An 18,953-nucleotide genomic window follows, 5' to 3' on the forward strand; every position below is an offset into this window, starting at 1 on the left:
GCATTAACACAACGTTCTGTGATTAAAAAACACTTTCACCAAATGTGGATGTGCAATCATATCACCAATATCATAATGTGCAGTAAATGTGCTAAAAATATTGACCATAATTAAAAGCAACCAAGCAAATGTCCAGAAAAAAAGCACTTGTGCTTAGCTGAGAAACCCCCTCCTGAAGACTCCTGGAATGTATGACCTGAATCTCCCAGAGGGAACACAGCAATAAAAACTAAATGGAGTGGGGCAGATCCTCAAAGATCTGCACCGGCGCAGAGTATCTGAGATACGCTACGCCGCCATAACTTACCTGGCTTTGGTTTGAATCCAGAAAGAATTTGCGCCGTAAGTTACGGCGGCGTAGTGTATTTCTTGCAGCGTAAGGGCGCGGAATTCAAATGCGGCGAGTAGGGGGCGTGTTTCATTTAAATGAGTGAGTGCGTCACCAGATAGCAGCTTTAACTATACGCCGGAAAAAGCCGAACGGAAACGACGTAAAAGAATGCGACGGCCGCTCGTACGTTCGTGGATCGTCGGAAAATGCTAATTTGCATACGCAACGCAGATTACGACAAGAACGCCACCCAGCGGCCGCCGGGAAATTGCATCTTAGATCCGACGGCGTACTAAGGCGTACGCCTGTCTGATCTAAACCGGATGCCGTCATATCTTGTTTTGAGGATTCAAAACGAAGATACGACGCAGGAATTTTTAAATTTCTTTGTGGATCTGCCCCTGTGAGTCTAAGGCCTCTTTCACACGGGACGGATCCGTGATGATCTGCCCCGTGAACCTCTGCTGGCTCAGGGGTGATCGTTCTGCTGAGCCGAGGGATGACAGGGACCGCCCTGTAGGATCTCTGCTCTCCCCTATGGGGGTATTGGATGAACACAGATCGTCTGTCCGCGTTCACCCGATCCGATCCGCAGACGGATGGAAAAATAGGGTTTTCCTCCGTCTGCAGAATCGGAGGATTGCGGACCCAGATGAGATTGGGTGTCAGCGGATGTTCATCCTCTGACACCCGCAATCTCATAAAGACCAATGTATGTCCCTTTTTCATCCGTACACGGATGGATGAAAAAGCGGACATGCGGGTGTGAAAAAGGCCTCACTCCTCCCCATTGTATCCCCCCCCCCCCCCCCCCCCCCAAAAAAAATGAACATTTTGCCTAGGGATACATTTTGGGGTTCAATTACAAATCGCATTCATGCAAACTGAATGAAATGTGTCTGTCTCGTTTTTTAAGAGATGAATTCCTGCATCATCCGCTCCATCTAGTGACCAAAATGTGGTATAGGTTTCATATTCAAATATTTCAGAAAATTATGCCATATTTTGGTAATTAGACGATCTGACGTAAGCTGATGATCTAGGCATCAATCTTTTACAAAATTAAGGATTGCATGAGTGCCTCTGACATTCATTTAAATGTTTTATAAATAAACCCTTTTAAGCATTGTATATATAAAATGACAAGTTAAAACCTTTAAAAGTAATACTGATCCAAAACCAATAGTGTGCATAACCAGGCTTTTAATCTACATAAAAAGCGGTAGTAAACCGTAAAAAAAAAGTCCCCTGCAAAATAGCATTATGTGCTAGTAAGGATTGCTTACTAGCACATTTTGAAAGGCTTGTCTTAGAACAAAGCCTTCCAGTGGTGCACCGCTGACGAGCCTTCCGTCTTCACCCGGCCTTCCGTCTTCACCCGGCCTTCCGTCTTCACCCGGCCTTCCGTTTTCACCCGGTCTTCACCTGGTCTTTCATCTCCACCTGGTCTTTTTTTCTGGGTTTGCAGGCTTCGGTAGTTTGACTGGCCAAGCCGCGATGATGTCACTCCAGTGCATGGGCCTGGCCTCACTAGGGGACAATCAAGGGGTTAAATGTGTTACCTAGGTAGTAATTCTAACTGTAGGGGGAGGGGACTCACAAGGGGAGGAGAACGATCGGTGTTCCTCTGTACTGGGAACACACCATTGATCTCCTCTCACCTGACAGGACACACAGATCCATGCCCCTGCTCTGTTTCCGGTAATCGCGGGTGCCCGGCGGACATCAAGGCCGCCGGGCACGTGCGCATGCCCCCCTGGAAGGCCGGGAAGCCTGGAACATCATATGACGCCTGCCCTGAATAGGAGATCCCTCCTGTGGACGTCATATTACTATGGGCGGGTAGGGAAGTAGTTAAAGTTACATTCCTGTAATGATGGGATTTCCAACTGTCACATTTTGCTTGTGTCCTCAACCAAACTGTCAAACCATTAAATGTTTGGTGTCATAACTGATCACATGTGCAGCACCATGCCAGTTGCAGATCAAACAGAAGCATCTTCCTTGGCTGTAAAGGATAGGCAGGTTTAATTCCGCTTTAAGGCTGTCAGTAGATCGGCCTCTACAAATTCAGCAGTGCCTAAAAATGGAGAGCAACTGAGCATGTGCAGACCAGTGTGAGACAGCGTATTACTGGACTTTAACCACTTCCATACAGGGCACGTATACACCTTCCCGCCCAAGCCAATTTTCAGCTTTCAGCACTGTCGCACTTTGAATGGCAATTGCGCGGTCATGCTACACTGTACCCAAACAAAACTGGCGTCCTTTTTTCCCCACAAATAGAGCTTTCTTTTGGTGGTATTTGATCACCTCTGCGATTTTTTTTTTGTGCGCAACAACTAAAAAAAGACTGAAAATTTTGAAAAAAAATATGTTTTTATTTTTTTCTGTTAATTTTTTTGTAAATAAGTACGTTTTCTTTCAATTACGGGCACTGATATGGCGGCACTGATGGGCACCGATGAGATGGCACTGATGGGCATCGATGAGGTAGTACTGACGGGCACAGATGTGGTGGTACTGATTGGCGGCGCTTGTATGCGGCACTGATGGGCACACATAGGCGGCACTGATGGGCACACACAGGGCGGAACTGATGGGCACTCATGGGCGGCACTGATGGGCACTCATGGGCGGCACTGATGGGCACTCATGGGCGGCACTGATGGGCACTGATGGGCGGCACTGGGCACTCATAGGCGGCACAGATGGGCACTCATGGGCGGCACTTATGGGTGGCACTGATGGCTACTTATGGGTGGCACAGATGGGCACTGATAGGTGGGCACTGGGCATGGATGGGCACTGTGGGGTGGCACTGATGGACACTGCAGGGTGGCACTGATGGACAATGTGGGGTGGCACTGATGGACACTGGGGCGGCACTGATTTAGCTATGTTGCCAGTCAGTGCCCATTTGTGGGCACTGATTGGCATCTTTTTTTTTTTAAATGCTTTTTTTTTTTTTGACAGACTTTTTTTTTTTTTTTTTGCCCTTGGGCATCCCTGGTGGTCCATGTGGCGATCCGAGGGGGGGCTGCGCTGATAAACAATCAGCGCGAACCCCCCCTGTCAGGAGAGCCGCAGATCGGCTCTCCTCTACTCGCGTCTGTCAGACGCGAGTGAGGAAGAGCCGACAACGGCTTTTCCTGTTTACACCGTGAACAGCCGTGATTGGACACGGCTGATCACGTGGTAAAGAGTCTCCGTGAGAGACTCTTTACCAAGATCGGTGTTGCGGGGTGTCAGACTGACACCCCGCAACAACGATCGCCGCCATGCGCGCCCCCGGGGGCGCGCAGCGGCTCAGAATCCTGAGGACGTCATATGACGTCCGGTCAGGATCAGACAACCACTTTGCCGCCGTCAATATGTCATTGGCGGGCGGCAAGTGGTTAAACAGTACAGACACAGATTTTTAATGTTTTACATAGCTATACCTGCAAAAGGGGCCTGCCTGAAGCGTCTTCCTTTTCTGACTAAAGTTCCACTTTAAAATACAGATGATTACAGAATGGAAAATTCCCCCTTCTCTCCTTCCATAGCTGTTATATGACTAAACTTATAAGATGATATCATCCAGCCACTGGTGTATTCTCCTAGGACTGGTTGGCTGTATAAAACCAGGTAAAATGGCAATATTGCAGGAGAGACAGAAAGGTGGGGACATTTGTTTGGAGTCACCTCACAATTAAAACCCTATGGATTTCCACATTTTGTATGACAGACAATTTAAATCTTGGCTTCTTGGTCTTTATTTGGGCTATCCAAAATTCAAAAACAAACACATTTAAAGTGTAAATGAAGCCCAAAATGTCTAGTTTTGGATAGAGTGGAGAGGGCTTAGAACCCCTGCCTAGGTCTTTATTGCTGTCTGTGCCCGATAGAGAAATTCACTCTCGCTATTTGGGAGCAATGCACACTGGGATATGTACACGGATGGCGCATGCGCCGTTCATACAAAACGTCAATCACGTCAGGTCATCATAGATTAACATAAAACACACCCCCCCCTTCCACATTTGAATTACGCGTGCTTTCGCCGGCCCCATTTACGCTACGCCGCCGCAACTTACGGAGCAAGTGCTTTGTGAATACTGCACTTGCTCCTGTAAGTTGCGGCGGCGTAGCGTAAATACGATACGCTGCGCCGCCGTAACTATGCGCGCCCCTAACTGAATGTAGCCCTAAATAAAAAAAAAAAAAAAAAAAAAAAATATATATATATATATATTTTTTTTCTTTAAAATAACAGGCGTTTCATACTTGCCTGCTTTGTATAATGGTTTTGCACAGCGCAGCCTAGATCCTCTGCTTTTAGGGTTCCCCACCGGCATTCCAGCCCCCCCCCCCCTTGCTGAGTGCCCCCATTAACAAACCACTTCCTGTGGGGGCACTCATGCATATTCGCTTCCAAGCCAACCATAAGACACACAAAGCACGGCTCAGCCCCACCCCTGATCCCTCTTCACTGGTTGTGATGGACAGCAGCAGGAGCCAATCGCTCCTGCTGCTGTATCTAAGCCAATGAGGAGTGAGAACCCCCGGCTCTCTTGCACATTGCTGGATCGAGATAGGGCTCAGGTACGTTTTTAAGTGTAGCTGGGTGGGGAGCTTAACTCAGCAGTTTTTTTTTTACCTTTGTGCATATAATGCATGAAGGTAAAATAACCTTCTGCCTTTACAACCACTCTAAGGGGACTATGTATATATATATATATTATAGATTGGAGTGATCAGACTCCAGCGCCAGGTGTGTTTTTTAGTGAGTACGCCAGTCCTGAACTGAGTTTTTAAGGGCCTGGTAGCCCACTTTTATTTAAAAGCACAGAAAGTTCACAAATACATCAGTAGCCCTCGCAGAGGGTTCCACCATTACTGTATCTTGCATACTCAACACTTTAGCCTCCTGGCTTTCATTCCCACCGCCACATATCCTCCCCCCCTGTTTCGAACCGGAGGGAGGAACACATAAACCCATCATCACAAATGGGACATCTCTGTGCCAGCCATTGGCTGTGTAGGCCCATTTTTTCTGGGTATGTTTCCACCAGCACTTCATTGTGGCGCCTCTGTGCCAACTATCAGCAGCAAGAGTCCTAATCTGCCCAACCCTTTCTCTAAAGGGGCACTCCACCCACATCTTCTTCCGGGTGTCCTTCCACCAGCACTTCTTCCTAAACCGTGGGCTCCCACTAATCTCTCTATCCCTTCTACCTTCTGGCCTCAGAATCTTTTTATTTTTTTTCTCCCACAGACCTATTCTCCTGGGTCTGTTGGGGACCCACTTAAATGAAATCTGTCAGGGATTGACTGCTCTCGATACCTGACGCAACATTAACCAACAACATTTGTTTCTCATGTTCACTAACCCCTGTGTGGTTACCTTTGGCAGCCAAACCATCTGAGATCAACACCACATCCTTCTGTTTAACCTCAATAGCAATGTTCCACAAGGGGTTATTCAACTCAACATTGTCATTGGGACCTCTTGTCCCCTTGTTTGCTAGGACAGTGTCTATGGAGGGACCACCTACAGGCAAGCAGTTACTTCCTATGGTACAGTCCCGCAGTTTCACACCACCCCCTGTTGTCCAACATTTCAATAGCAATTGTCCTACCAACACACATTTTCCGCCACATTTAAGATTGGGGTGATCAGACTCCAGCGGTAGGTGTGTTTTTTAGTGAGTACGCCAGTCCCAAACTGAGTTTTTAAGGGCCTGGTAGCCCACTTTTATTTAAAAGCACAAAAAGTTCACAAATACATCAGCAGCCCTCGCAGGGGGTTCCACCACACTTTAGCCTCCTGGCTTTCATTCTTGCCATCTGGCTTTTTCAGGCCTGTAGCCTAGGCCTAAGTTCTGTTCCTCAGAACAGACAGAGTTTCCTAGAGATAAGCTCACTCCTCGCTTACTCCTGGCCAGCGCCTTGCTGCTTAATCACCAATGATATCTGCCTCCTGCAGACATGCATACCCTAGCTGCACCCATGCAGCGTCTGACTCCTCTCCGAGAGATAGGAGTCCATCTGACTCCCAGAAACAGACTGCCTGTCTGTGGGGTCGGGCTCTGAGCCATGTCATTTTAGAACTAAATAGCTGAACACACAGCTGTGCAATTAGTGCGTCTTTCTCTCCAAAATATGGCGTAAACCAGCAATCTTTTAAAGTCCCACCACTATATATATATATATATATATATATATATATATATATATATATATATATATATATATATATATATATATATATATATATATATATATATATATATATATATATATATATACATACATACATACATACATACATACATACATACATACATACATACATACTTGTGTGTGTAGATTGATGTGTGTGTGTGTGTATGTATGTGTATATATATATTATATAATTAAAACAAGCACCAATAAAACATAAAAAAAAAAAAAAAATTGAACTTGTTAAAACTTAGATTTTGATGCCCTGGTGAAGTTTTGTTGATTTATGCATTTAATATTGCTATATGTATTTATCATTATTATTTTTGTATATTTGCTCTCTTTATAAAATCTATGCATACATTTTTTACATCAGTACATATCTTAGGGACTTGGATGTATTGTGTATTTGTGTACATTCTAAGTGTCATTTTTCTGCAAGTTGGTATCCCCTAATTTTCTAGGAGTCAGTTTTCAACAAGCTGACTCTTCTTTGTTTGAACTTAAACAGTTTCTTCTACAATGAATGTTAATGTCTCACACTAACAAGAAGTTTAGAATAATTGTTTTAATATTGTTTTATTCTAGCTGTACTGTTTTATTGTATCATAATTGCCCCTTTTTGTTTTTTAGACTTATGTGGCCAACATTTTAATTGCGATAAATCCATATTTTGATGTTCCAAAACTTTATACTTCTGATATCATTAAACAATACCATGGTAAATCACTAGGAACTTTGCCACCACATGTCTATGCAATAGGTATGATTACTTTTTCTTTTTTATCCATGATGGGTATCTTGTGCATCTAAAATTTTGTGCCCTCTTTTAAAATTAATGTCTGTTTTTTTAATGGATAATGCAACTAGGAAACGTGCATCCAAACTGGGCTCCCTGTTTTCCTTGGGATATTTTGAAAATAGCTGATGATCCTGTCAACGGAACCATTGTATAAGCACTTTTTTGATTGGATGACAACTCCCCTCTTTCTTCTGAAATCACTGCAGTGTTGTCACCTCTATCACTTATGTAGTTTGTTAGCTGTTGGTAGCCCTATCAGTGAATTGCCACTCATCTCTCTGCCCACGGCTGTAAATGGTTGTAGGCAGAGCTAAGAGTGGCTATTCACTGACAGGGCAACCAATGGTGCCAACAGCTAAGCAGCTACAGCAGTGACAAGGATAACAACACTGCTGTGGTTTCACTGCAGAATGAAGCGAGTTGTCATCTTATCAAAAGAAATGCGAATACAACTGTTCTGTTGGCAGTATCAATGGGCATTTGCAGAATGTCCCAATGGGGGTACTTATAAAAGCAAAGAAACCCAGTTTTACTGGTATGGGCAGCAGACCTCACATATGCGTTTTTATGCTTGTACCATAGTTCCACTTTATTAAGCAAAGAGTATGATGTTCACCAAACATTTACTGGTGGTGAATCAAACACTGTCATTTAAGGACATTAACCTTCTACCTTTGTGTTTTTTTTTTTTTTTTTTTGACAGTAAAGACCTTTGTGTTTTTTACTTAGGATGTGCATTGATCATGTAGTTTTATAGTGACATTTGTTTACCTGTAAGTAAATCTTCACATTACTTTGTCAGAAGTTTCTGCTTTTGTTTAAACATAAGGCATGGTTCTGCACAGGTAAATACATGACCTTTGTCTGTAGTTTAAGACCTGACACTTCCTGTGAAGAAAGTAAATACCCCACTATCCCTGGGTCTCTTAGTATAGTGCTCTGTAGGTGAGACCCAAGTAATAATTGGATCTGAAATGGACAACTCAGAGGAAATTGGAAGGCATTGATTAGATGCTGTGTCATCCAGAAATGTTGCCTTTCCCATTGGTAAATACAAGCAAGCTGAATAAATACATGGGCATAGGGTATTTAATCTGCCATGAGACTGCAAACTGCAGCCAAAATATGCAAGCAACAAAATGTGAAATCTGGAGTAAGAAGTCTAGGTGGAGCCACTTCTCAGCATGCCCTAGCCTTGGAGCCAAGGACAAATAGAGCATGCCTCCCAGTTATTGAGCAATGCTAGGATCGGTGTGTAATCATTAAAGCACTGGGGTAGAAGCAGCCAATCAGTGGGTTTGCTTGCATGCTGGTACTGCCGCCTCACTTCTGTGGCAGGAACCAGGCCTGAAGATTCTCAAAAGAAAGTCCAAACTTCCCAAAAAATGTATATTCCAGTAGTGTTTGTATTGGGTTACAGGTCAGTTGGGGAAGTGTGACTAGCTTATCCTTATTTTTTGGGTTGAAATCCCCCTTTCTAAAAATATATAAGTCCACCTTTGGGACATGCAACAGGTTTCCACTCCTGCAGCCTCTCACTGATCTCCCTTCTAATTCTGACAGTGGGTCGGGATCTTCTTCCTGCAACCACTGTCAAAATTTGAAAAATAAGTCACCCGTTGCAGGACTCCGACCACATGGCCGTGTCATTCATTCATGGAGATCTGCGATTGAAACAAGTACCGAAGACTTAAACTACCAGGGCACTCGGTAGTTCATTGAGTCTTCCTGTCATTGTGTAACTGCCTGCCCATACGAGGTATGAGCAGACAGATGCAAACAAATTTGCATTTGTTGTTTTTGTTAAGAAATGTGAACTTAACCTTAAAGCATATAAGGCACAGACAACAAACAATTATGGGTGTCTTATTAAGTCAGCTGAATTGCCTTTTAGATATTCACTCTGCTTTAGAAACAGTACAAAAATGTGTAGTGCCTGGGGAAAATGCACTGTCCTGCAATTATAGACCAGAATTCATGTTTTTTTTTTTACTTTTGATCATTCAAAAGATATACATACTTGAAACTAGCTTTTTTACTTGTGCTTTCAAAAGTATCCATAGCCATGCCTGCATAACCTGATTTTATTAAGATTCTGACGGCACACGTTTATTAAGATTCATGAAGTAGAGTTAGAAGTTGTTAGAAGTTAGGCAATATGAAAGTGTGAATGTATTCCTATTGAGAGAGAAAACTAGGGAAGTGTGCTTTTATTTAATTTCCATCTGATTTTCTCAACTTCTGTCCTCATGGACTACCAAAGGGGACCCTTTAAACATTCAGTATTTATTAGCTGTTCCTGCCAATTAAATAAAAATCAACTGACCATGGTAAAGTTATACTCTATGCTGTCAGTCTATCATCCTTTAACCATGGCATTACCTTTTAGTGGACCACAGATGGGCAAGCAAGCCTTGCTTGTACAGGTCAGCAACTTGCTAAGGCCTCATGCACAAATGGACATTTACAGGAGTATTAGAAGAGGAGCGTTTAACCACATCACCAGCATATTCAGGAGATTAGCTTTTGAGCAGAAAAAACAAGGACTATGCATAAGTGGTACAAGAATTTGGGCGCATTAATGCATTGTAACGGCCAGAATAGATTAATATTCTGGCTAATAGAATGCATTCTAACGTGTATATGCGCATGTACAATACGTGTATTTTACTGTGTTAAGTAGCTTTTAGGCCTCTTTACCCTTGAGCTCCCCACGTTGTCCTATGTCTCTAAGCACACATGGATGTTTTTAGGAGTATAGTTGCAGTGGAGTTTAGAGAATGTTCTCTAAACGCCCAAAAATTGCATTCAGGAAAGGGAAGTTTGACCACAAAAAAAAAAGCGCTAGCTATGTTTAGCACTTCAGAGTTTATTTCAATGGCCAGAATAAATATACATTTTGGCCAATGAAATAAACACACAGACTCTGCTAAACTGGTTTGAAAAAAAAATGCAGCTTAATTTAAAACACAGATTTTTCTCCTGTCAGGCTAAAAGACGTTTACAAGAAACCGGTGCCTAAAATCGCTCCTGCAAGGAGAAAAGGTGTCCAGGGGGGCTAAGCAGATACCCTGTGTGCATGAGGCCTAAGTGTTGAAGTGATGAGAAGGAAAGCTGTGATACCTGCACCTTCAAAAACAAAGTCGGCTATGGCAGCTTTCATATTTCTATCTTAAAAGCTATAGCAGAATCCTTTGGCTAATTAAAAATGATGTTGACTAGGTAGGTTTGGCCTTAGATGTTTTACTATTCAATCCAAAAACGGTAGACTGTTGTTCACCAGAACAGGGCCAGGGGTTTCTTCTGTGCCCAAAGAGCATTCTAGCCATGTGAATGTGCCAGTATTCTGAAAAAAAAAGTTCATGTTCACAAATTCTTTGAGATTGATTGTCCTTCATCTTCATTATGGAGTCAAAAGAACATGTTCCTCAAATCTCTTTGCAGGTAAAATATATATATATATTTTTTTTTATCGTGTGCAAAAAATGAGCTGCTTGTTGTTTTTGAGGAATGTTGGTAAATAATTCACTCATGCATAAATCTGTTTTTGGGTAGAAATAATCTAATGCCAACGTGCTGTGAATAGAAATTGTAAAAGCATTTTATGATGTTTTAATATACTCAGTGAAGTTTTAGTCCACATAAAAGCTGCCATGTTCCAGCCTACGTTATTTCAGTTTCTTTTTTCCAGTACATGCGAAGTAAATAACTTTTGAAAGCTGGGATTGCCAGAGCATTAAAGTGTTGCTTATTACAATATGTTTTGTTCCAGCCGATAAGGCCTTCCGAGACATGAAGGTTTTAAAGATGAGCCAATCAATCATCGTGTCTGGAGAATCGGGAGCCGGCAAGACAGAAAATACTAAGTTTGTTCTGAGGTTTGTATACTGAAAATTAAGTTTGGATCCTTTACTATTATTATTATTTTTACTTTTTATATTTTCTTTAAAATACAGTTTATCTTCCTCTAAAAAATACTCTACCCAAACAAAAATATAAGGAAGACAGATTTATGTCAGAGAACAGGGTCAACCGTGCACACTAGTAGTGGGAAATGAGGTTGCCGTAATGAGTTAAACTAATCCAGATCAGATATGTTGTCTGATATTTTATAGTTCAGCTCTAATATTTATATAGTAAGGAAGATTAGTTGGCTTAGTACCTGAACAAACATTGCCAGTGCATTCACACTCCTGTGTTCAGGTTTGGTTGTTTTCCTGAGGATTGGTATCACTCCCCTTGGACATCTGTATTGGTGTGGACAACCTGTAGTACTCCCTGCCCACCCCTGTAGCTGTCAAATTCTGATCCTGGACATAACATCTGCCTTAGGTTGTGAATTTACAGTGGGGCAAAAAAGTATTTAGTCGGCCACCAATTGTGAAAGTTCTCCCACTTAAAAGGAGAGAGGCCTGTAATTGTCATCATAGGTATACCTTAACTATGAGAGACAAAATGTGGAAACAAATCCAGACAATCACATTGTCTGATTTGGAAAGAATTTATTTGCAAATTATGGTGGAAATCAAGTATTTGGTCACCTACAAACAAGATTTCTGGCTCTCACAGAGCCGTATCTTCTTTAAGAGGCTCCTCTGTCCTCCACTCATTACCTGTATTAATGGCACCTGTTTGAACTTGTTATCAGTATAAAAGACACCTGTCCACAACCTCAAACAGTCACACTCCAAACTCCACTATGGTGAAGACCAAAGAGCTGTCGAAGGACACCAGAAACAAAATTGTAGACCTGCACCAGGTTGGGAAGACTGAATCTGCAATAGGCAAGCAGCTTGGTGTGAAGAAATCAACTGTGGAAGCAATAATTAGAAAATGGAAGACCTACAAGACCACTGATAATCTCCCTCGATCTGGGGCTCCACGCAAGATCTCACCCCGTGGGGTCAAAATAATCACAAGAACGGTGAGCAAAAATCACAGAACCACACAGGGGGGATCTAGTGAATGACCTGCATAGAGCTGGGACCAACATAACAAAGACTACCATCAGTAACGTACTACGCCGCCAGGGACTCAGGTCCTGCAGTGCCAAGCTAGGTTTGCTAGAGCGCATTTGGATGATCCAGAAGAGGATTGGGATAATGTCATAATGTCAGATGAAACTTAAGTAGAACTGTTTGGTAGAAACACAACTCGTCGTGTTTGGAGGAGAGAGAATGCTGAGTTTCAACCAAAGAACACCATACCTACTATGAAGCATGGGGGTGGCAACATCATGCTTTGGGGCTGTTTCTCTGCAAGGGGAACAGGACGACTGATCGTATACATGAATGAATGGGGCCATGTATTGTGAAATTTTGAGTGCAAACCTCCTCCTATCAGCAAGGTCATTGAAGATGAAATGTGGCTGGGTCTTTCAGCATGGCAATGATCCCAAACACACTGCCCGGCAACGAAGGAGTGGCTTCGTAAGAAGCATTTCAAGGTCCTGGATTGGCCTAGCCAGTCTCCAGATCTGAACTCCATAGAAAACCTTTGGAGGGAGTTGAAAGTCTGTGTTGCCCAGCGACAGCCCCCAAACATCACTGCTCTAGAGGAGATCTGCATGGAGGAATGGGCCAACATACCAGCAACAGTGTGTGACAACCTTGTGAAGACTTACAGAAAACGTTTGACCTCTGTCATTGCCAACAAAGGATATATAACAAAGTATTGAGTTGAACTTTTGATATTGACCAAATACTTATTTTCCACCATAATTGGCAAATAAATTATTTCCAAATCAGACAATGTGATTGTCTGGATTTGTTTCCACATTTTGTCTCTCATAGTTGAGGTATACCTATGATGACAATTACAGGCCTCTCATCTTTTTTTTACTTAAACAAAATGTTTATTGAGTAAAGTTGCATACAGAAAACAATCAGTAATTTGTGGGTACATAGTGTAACAAGGTCTCACAGCAAGAGCATTGTCATACAACCAAAGTATTACAGTCATTACAAGCTTTGCATGCGCAATACAATGACCCGTCTATCCCCTTCCGGGGAGCTTTTATGGCAAACGCTATCTTGGTGGCTACAGTGGTGGGGTCGGTTGCGGGTAAGTGCGTGAAAACTGTATCTGGGCCGCGTGTCTAATCTGAAAAAACCTAAACCGCATATTATCATGGAGCGTGAATTCTTCTCTCTCATCTTTTTAAGTGGGAGAACTTGCACAATTGGTGGCTGACTAAATACTTTTTTGCCCCACTGTATGTCAATATTATCTAGTTTACATGTGTTCATTAAATGTGACACACTTTTATGACAATTTTAATGTGCAGGCCTATGTAATAAACAAGGGTGAAGTCCAAAATGCAGTATTGCTGGCAACCAATCAGAACTCACAGATTATTTTTCATAACTGTAGGCTGACATTGAACAGGTTGCCATGGCTTTTTTGTATATTTACACCTTGTATATCACACTTTTCACTGTTTTACGAAATAAGCACGTTGGTACGTACACATTTGACTATATCTTGTGCACTGAATAAGCTTAACCGGTTACCGACCGCCCACTGTGTGTGTGTGTGTGTGTGTGTGTGTGTGTGTGTGTGTGTGTGTGTGTGTGTGTGTGTATATATATATATATATATATATATATATATATATATATATATATATATATATATATATATATATATATATATATATATATATATATATATATATATATATATATATATATATGTCCTGTTTTTAAAGATGGATATCTCAGTAACGGCAGCAGCTGCTGCCACAACCGAGATACCCATCTCTTCAGTGAGCGGTCCGGTAAACGATAACGGCGGTCTCCGCGGCGGATTCGCCACAAGATCGCCGTTATCGGTGGCGGGAGAGGGCCCCACCCCTCCTGCCGCTCTCCCGCGCCCTCCGCCACTTACCGGAGCCGTCGGTAGCGGCGGAGGCGATCGGGTGCTTCTTCCTAGTGAGTGAGGATGCGAGTGAGGGCAAGATGGCCCCCACCCGTCCTCATAGCTTTGCTGGGCGGAAGTGACGTCAAAACGTCAGTCCCGCCCAGCGTCTTAAAGAGACAATTGTTTTGTTATTTTTTTAAATGACAACATTTCCATTTTTTTTTTTCTTGTATTTAAGTCTAAATATGAGATCTGAGGTCTTTTTGACCCCAGATCTCATATTTAAGAGGACCTGTCATGCTTTTTTCTATTACAAGGGATGTTTACATTCCTTGTAATAGGAATAAATGTGATACATTTTTTTTTATTATTTCAGTGTAAAAAATTCTAAAATCAATAAAAATAAATAAGAAAACAACTAAAATTTTTTTTAAAGCGCCCCGTCCCGACGAGCTCTCGCGCAGAAGCGAACGCATACGCAAGTAGCGCCCGCATATGAAAACGGTGTTCAAACCACACAAGTGAGGTATCACCGCGATCGTTGGAGCAAGAGCAATAATTCTAGCCCTAGACCTACTCTGCAACCTATAGAATTTTTTAAACGTTGCCTATCGAGATTTTTAAGGGTAAAGGTTTGACGCCATGCCACGAGCGGGCACAATTTTTAAGCGCCACATGTTGGGTATCATTTTACTCGGCGTAACATTATCTTTCACAATATATAAAAAAATTGGGCCAAATTTATTGTTGTCTTATTTTTTAATTTAAAAAAAGTTTTTTTTTTTCCAAAAAAAGTGCGCTTGTAAGACCGCTGCGCAAATACGGTGTGACAAAAAGTATTGCAATGACCGCCATTTTATTCTCTAGGGTGTTAGAAAAAAAAAAATATAATGTTTGGGGGTTTTAAGTAATTTTCTAGCAAAAAAAAAACTGTTTTAGTCTTGTAAACGCTGAATCTGAAAAACAGGCTTGGGGGTTAAGTGGTTAAAGACCATTGAGCTATATTATACGGTTAGCAACTACCATAGCCCAAATATGTTGCTGTATATTCTGTAAGAAACATTTGCTGCGTCTGTTCATTTGTCAGGTGTGGCTGCAGCTAGAGCCTGTAACTATCAGGTTAATAACATCCGACAATCGCCTGTTGTTTGTTTGGAGCTTTTGCTTCTATATTGAATTCTTGATTGTAAATGCACACTTGTCTACCTGTAAACATTCTACAATGATTCATAAGTCAATACTAATGGCAACTATAAATGAAAACAATTTTCACAGAGGAAGCTGCTTCGCTCTTTAAAAATACATCTCCGCTCTTCAAAAATACTGTAAATGCAGTAACGTTATAATTGTTCTGTTCCATAAAATACAGAAGAACATGCTTTAAACCATATACAAAATGTGCTTTTTATGGGCATTTTTGTTTTAAATATTGTATTTTGCAAAAAGTCTTCAAGAAAAATACGATTTTAAGACAGATTTTGTAGCGCATAGGGTTTATTAACAGCTTGCCTGAACTCGGAAAGTATTTTAAAGGTTATTTCGAAAGTGATAAACTGTATTTTTTATTTGTACAATATAGAACACAGGGGACTTTCTATTCCTGACTACTTGGGTTATGCTGACACCTTTAGGTAAATGGTCAGTGGCCTAAAAAAAGGCACAGGCATAGCCCCTCTCAATTCAGATTAGTCTCAGTTTTTAGCTACTGTCCTTGGGTAATGAATGAGCCTACATATGTCTTCCATAAGATCTTCTTTCCCTGGCTTAGTCCCTTATTGCTGGCCTATATTGCACACACCCTGCGGCAGTAGCGAGGGGCCTTATCTTGAGGACTTTTGTGGACCTGTTAGCTAACGATTTGTGTCACTAGTACTACAGCCTGTCCCTGCTCCACACAGCACAGCAACCTCTCCCTACACTGACAAACAGCTGAATGTAATATGGCCACCAGATCAGGTCTTATTTATAAGGTAGGGGGAATGTCCATGTGCTGAAATGTCTCAATTGGCTGTCCTGCACCACCTGATGGATGTGTCACAGGTCAAAGTTCTTAATGTAAAATGGCGGACTGCCGCGAAAATCGGCAGATATCCGCCTGTTCGGCGGACCGCGAACGAGCAAAGTTTGCCGCAAATCGACCGCCGGTCTCTAGTCAGGAGAACCCCTGTAGCCGTTTCAGGGTTAAATTGTTAGCTCTCAGGGGCACTGACTGGTTTAGTACACATCAGACACAAATGAGGGTGTTCTCCTTCTCCCCTTTTGAGGGAAGATCAGGCATCAGAAGAAATTCCACAGGATAAGGAAAGAGGTGGAGGTTTTTGAGGATCAAGAATCCTTGACAGCAAGCTTTGTGGATGTGGTGTGCATCAATCTGAAGTTACTGCATCCCTGAGGTAATTGGGAGGCCCAGGTAATTGAGCATGCATTAAAGGGCTGAGGAGGATCGTAGTGCCCCAGTTTTATTCCAGAGCTCTGCAGCTCAAAATCCTGTTAGTATGGGACATACGCTGGGAGTCCTTGGATCTGCCAAAGCATCTGACTTCCAAAATTAGGTTGGCGCTGGAATGAATGATAGCCATGCAGATTTTGTATACTAGGAAATCCATCCTTCTGATGGATTGGAATGTCTTGACACTAGATGCCAGTCTGTTGGGTAGGTGTTCTGGAGAACCTCTTGGTTCAGGGAACATGGTTGTCGTTGGATCGGAAGTTGACGATCAACATCCTGGAGAATTGGAGAAAAGGGTAGGACAGTGCTGAAGGACAGACTAAAATTTATCTACAAATTTTATCACCCTATAATTGGTTTGAAACATGTATACATAATTAAAAAAAAAAAGTTTGACCCAAATGCAAACCTCTATTTATTGTATCAGACTCCACTTTGGTAAATGTATGGAGTACTCAAATGTTGCTCCATTTATGCATTTCACTGGTTCTTTAGGACTTTAAGGGGGATATAAAGTGTAAACGGTCATAGAAAGCAAAACCATGATTTTTTACAAATATCATACACACGATTTATAAACACACATTATAATACATATTAAACAGTTTCTTCTATCTCAGGTATCTCCAAACTGCTGCCCGAGGGCCAGATGTGGCCCTTTGCTATCAGTTATCTGGCTCTTGGGGCATTCTTCCTCCCACTGACACAAACAATGGAGCAATATTTCTCACCGATACTAATGATGGGATACAATTCCTCTTACCATTAGGGGCATTACTCCTTCTATTGACCACTAACTCTGAGGCCATATTTATTCTCACTGATACTGGGCCCAGGACATGTTCTACTCACGCTGTCAACAATTTGGCTCTCCTAAAGTCTGAAGGACAATAAACTGGCCCTTTCTTTAAAAAAGTTTGGAGACCCCTGTTCTATCTTGTACTCACTGAGGTGAGGCTTTAGTTCACCATCATACAGTCAGATCAATTAATGTGACACAGATTTGCTGCCAAAAAGGTGTCATGCGGATTGGTCGACCTGTATGGCTCTCTTTGGCTCCATGTAACCCTAACTTGGTTCTGTCTGTTTGCAGAAATCTCACTTTAAAAGGGAAGCATGGCTAAAGTTAAAGCCCGCTGTTGACTGATGTCACAGAGTTGCTGATGTCACCGCGTTGCTCCAGTCTCTGGAAGGATTCCGATCATATTTTCGGGATCCATCCAGCTGTGCCTGATTGACAGCTGGCTCCTGCTCTCAGCCTACTGCTGAGACCTGAAGCCAACTGTGCCCGCCACCTCTCCTGCCCAATGCTCCAGTGAGTGCTGGAGAGGCAAAGCGGCGATTGACATTTACTGCTCTCCACTCAGACCTAATAACTGAGCGATCAGCGGTCATGTAATTGCGTATTTATTGGCCTTAGATGCTTATTTCTTGGGCTTAGAACCAGCAGAGGATAGCAACAGCATCATAATCGCCACACTTCTTTCAGTAGAAAATACACTGAAGTTAATTATTGGTCACACAAATGCAATAAATTGCCCAATTTTTGATAAACTATAAAAGATGATGTTGCGTCAGGTGAATAGTTACCCATGATATCGCACCTTAAAATTGAGTGCACAACCAGTTTTTTTTTGCTTTTCTCATTTATTATTTGGATCTCTCCCCCCCCCCCTTCACTTATGAGACTCTTATGAGCTATACGTTTTAGGTTTGTTTCTAATGTTTTACTATGCTAGATTACTATGCCCTGAGCAGAAGCTCAGATGCCTCTGTTTTGTAACTCCTCTCTTTAAAAAAAAAAAAAAAAAAAAAAAATACACAGGCGCACTGGGGCTAAATTGATTAGATTATTGCTCTCACTCTAGTGTGCGTGGTGACATACATGCACCTACCAAAGTAAACATGCGCATCGGGGGTGCCTACACACTAAATCAAATGATTGCAATAAAATGTATCGCAATCTTTGTTTTAGTGTGTGGGCACCTCCGACGCGCGTGTTTGTTTCAAGGCCTCCCCGTATTGCCAGCAATGGAACTGTTAAAATTGCCATGACTCAAAAAATAAGATTCCTGCACAACTTTTTGCTCATTTTATTGCGATTTGCTTAGACTTCTGTTAAATTAAGTTGCAAGCTGCAATGAAATTGGAGGTGCATAACGCACTGATAAAAAACTCAAAGCCACACTGGTGTGAACCAGGGCTTAATGTTTGAATGGTTTGAGTTTATTTGAAGTCTACATCTTTGTTGTGACAGATAGATACTTTATTTTGCCTGTGGGTCCTCTCAGATACATTTGCGT

The 18,953-nt window shown here is 42.1% G+C and overlaps 1 protein-coding gene across 8 annotated transcripts in view; it reads left to right on the plus strand.

The window, feature by feature from the left end:
* MYO6 (myosin VI) overlaps positions 1-18,953 on the plus strand; it is a 344,822-nt gene that overhangs the window by 115,752 nt on the left and 210,117 nt on the right. For all 8 annotated transcript variants that reach the window (XM_040349981.1, XM_040349983.1, XM_040349984.1 and 5 more), the window contains exons 5-6: positions 7,172-7,301; positions 11,113-11,218. In XM_040349981.1, coding sequence (XP_040205915.1) covers positions 7,172-7,301; positions 11,113-11,218 — 236 coding nt within the window. The remainder of the gene's footprint in view (positions 1-7,171; positions 7,302-11,112; positions 11,219-18,953) is intronic.

The sequence above is a fragment of the Rana temporaria genome, chromosome 4, assembly GCF_905171775.1.
Source record: "Rana temporaria chromosome 4, aRanTem1.1, whole genome shotgun sequence".
NCBI lineage: Eukaryota > Metazoa > Chordata > Amphibia > Anura > Ranidae > Rana > Rana temporaria.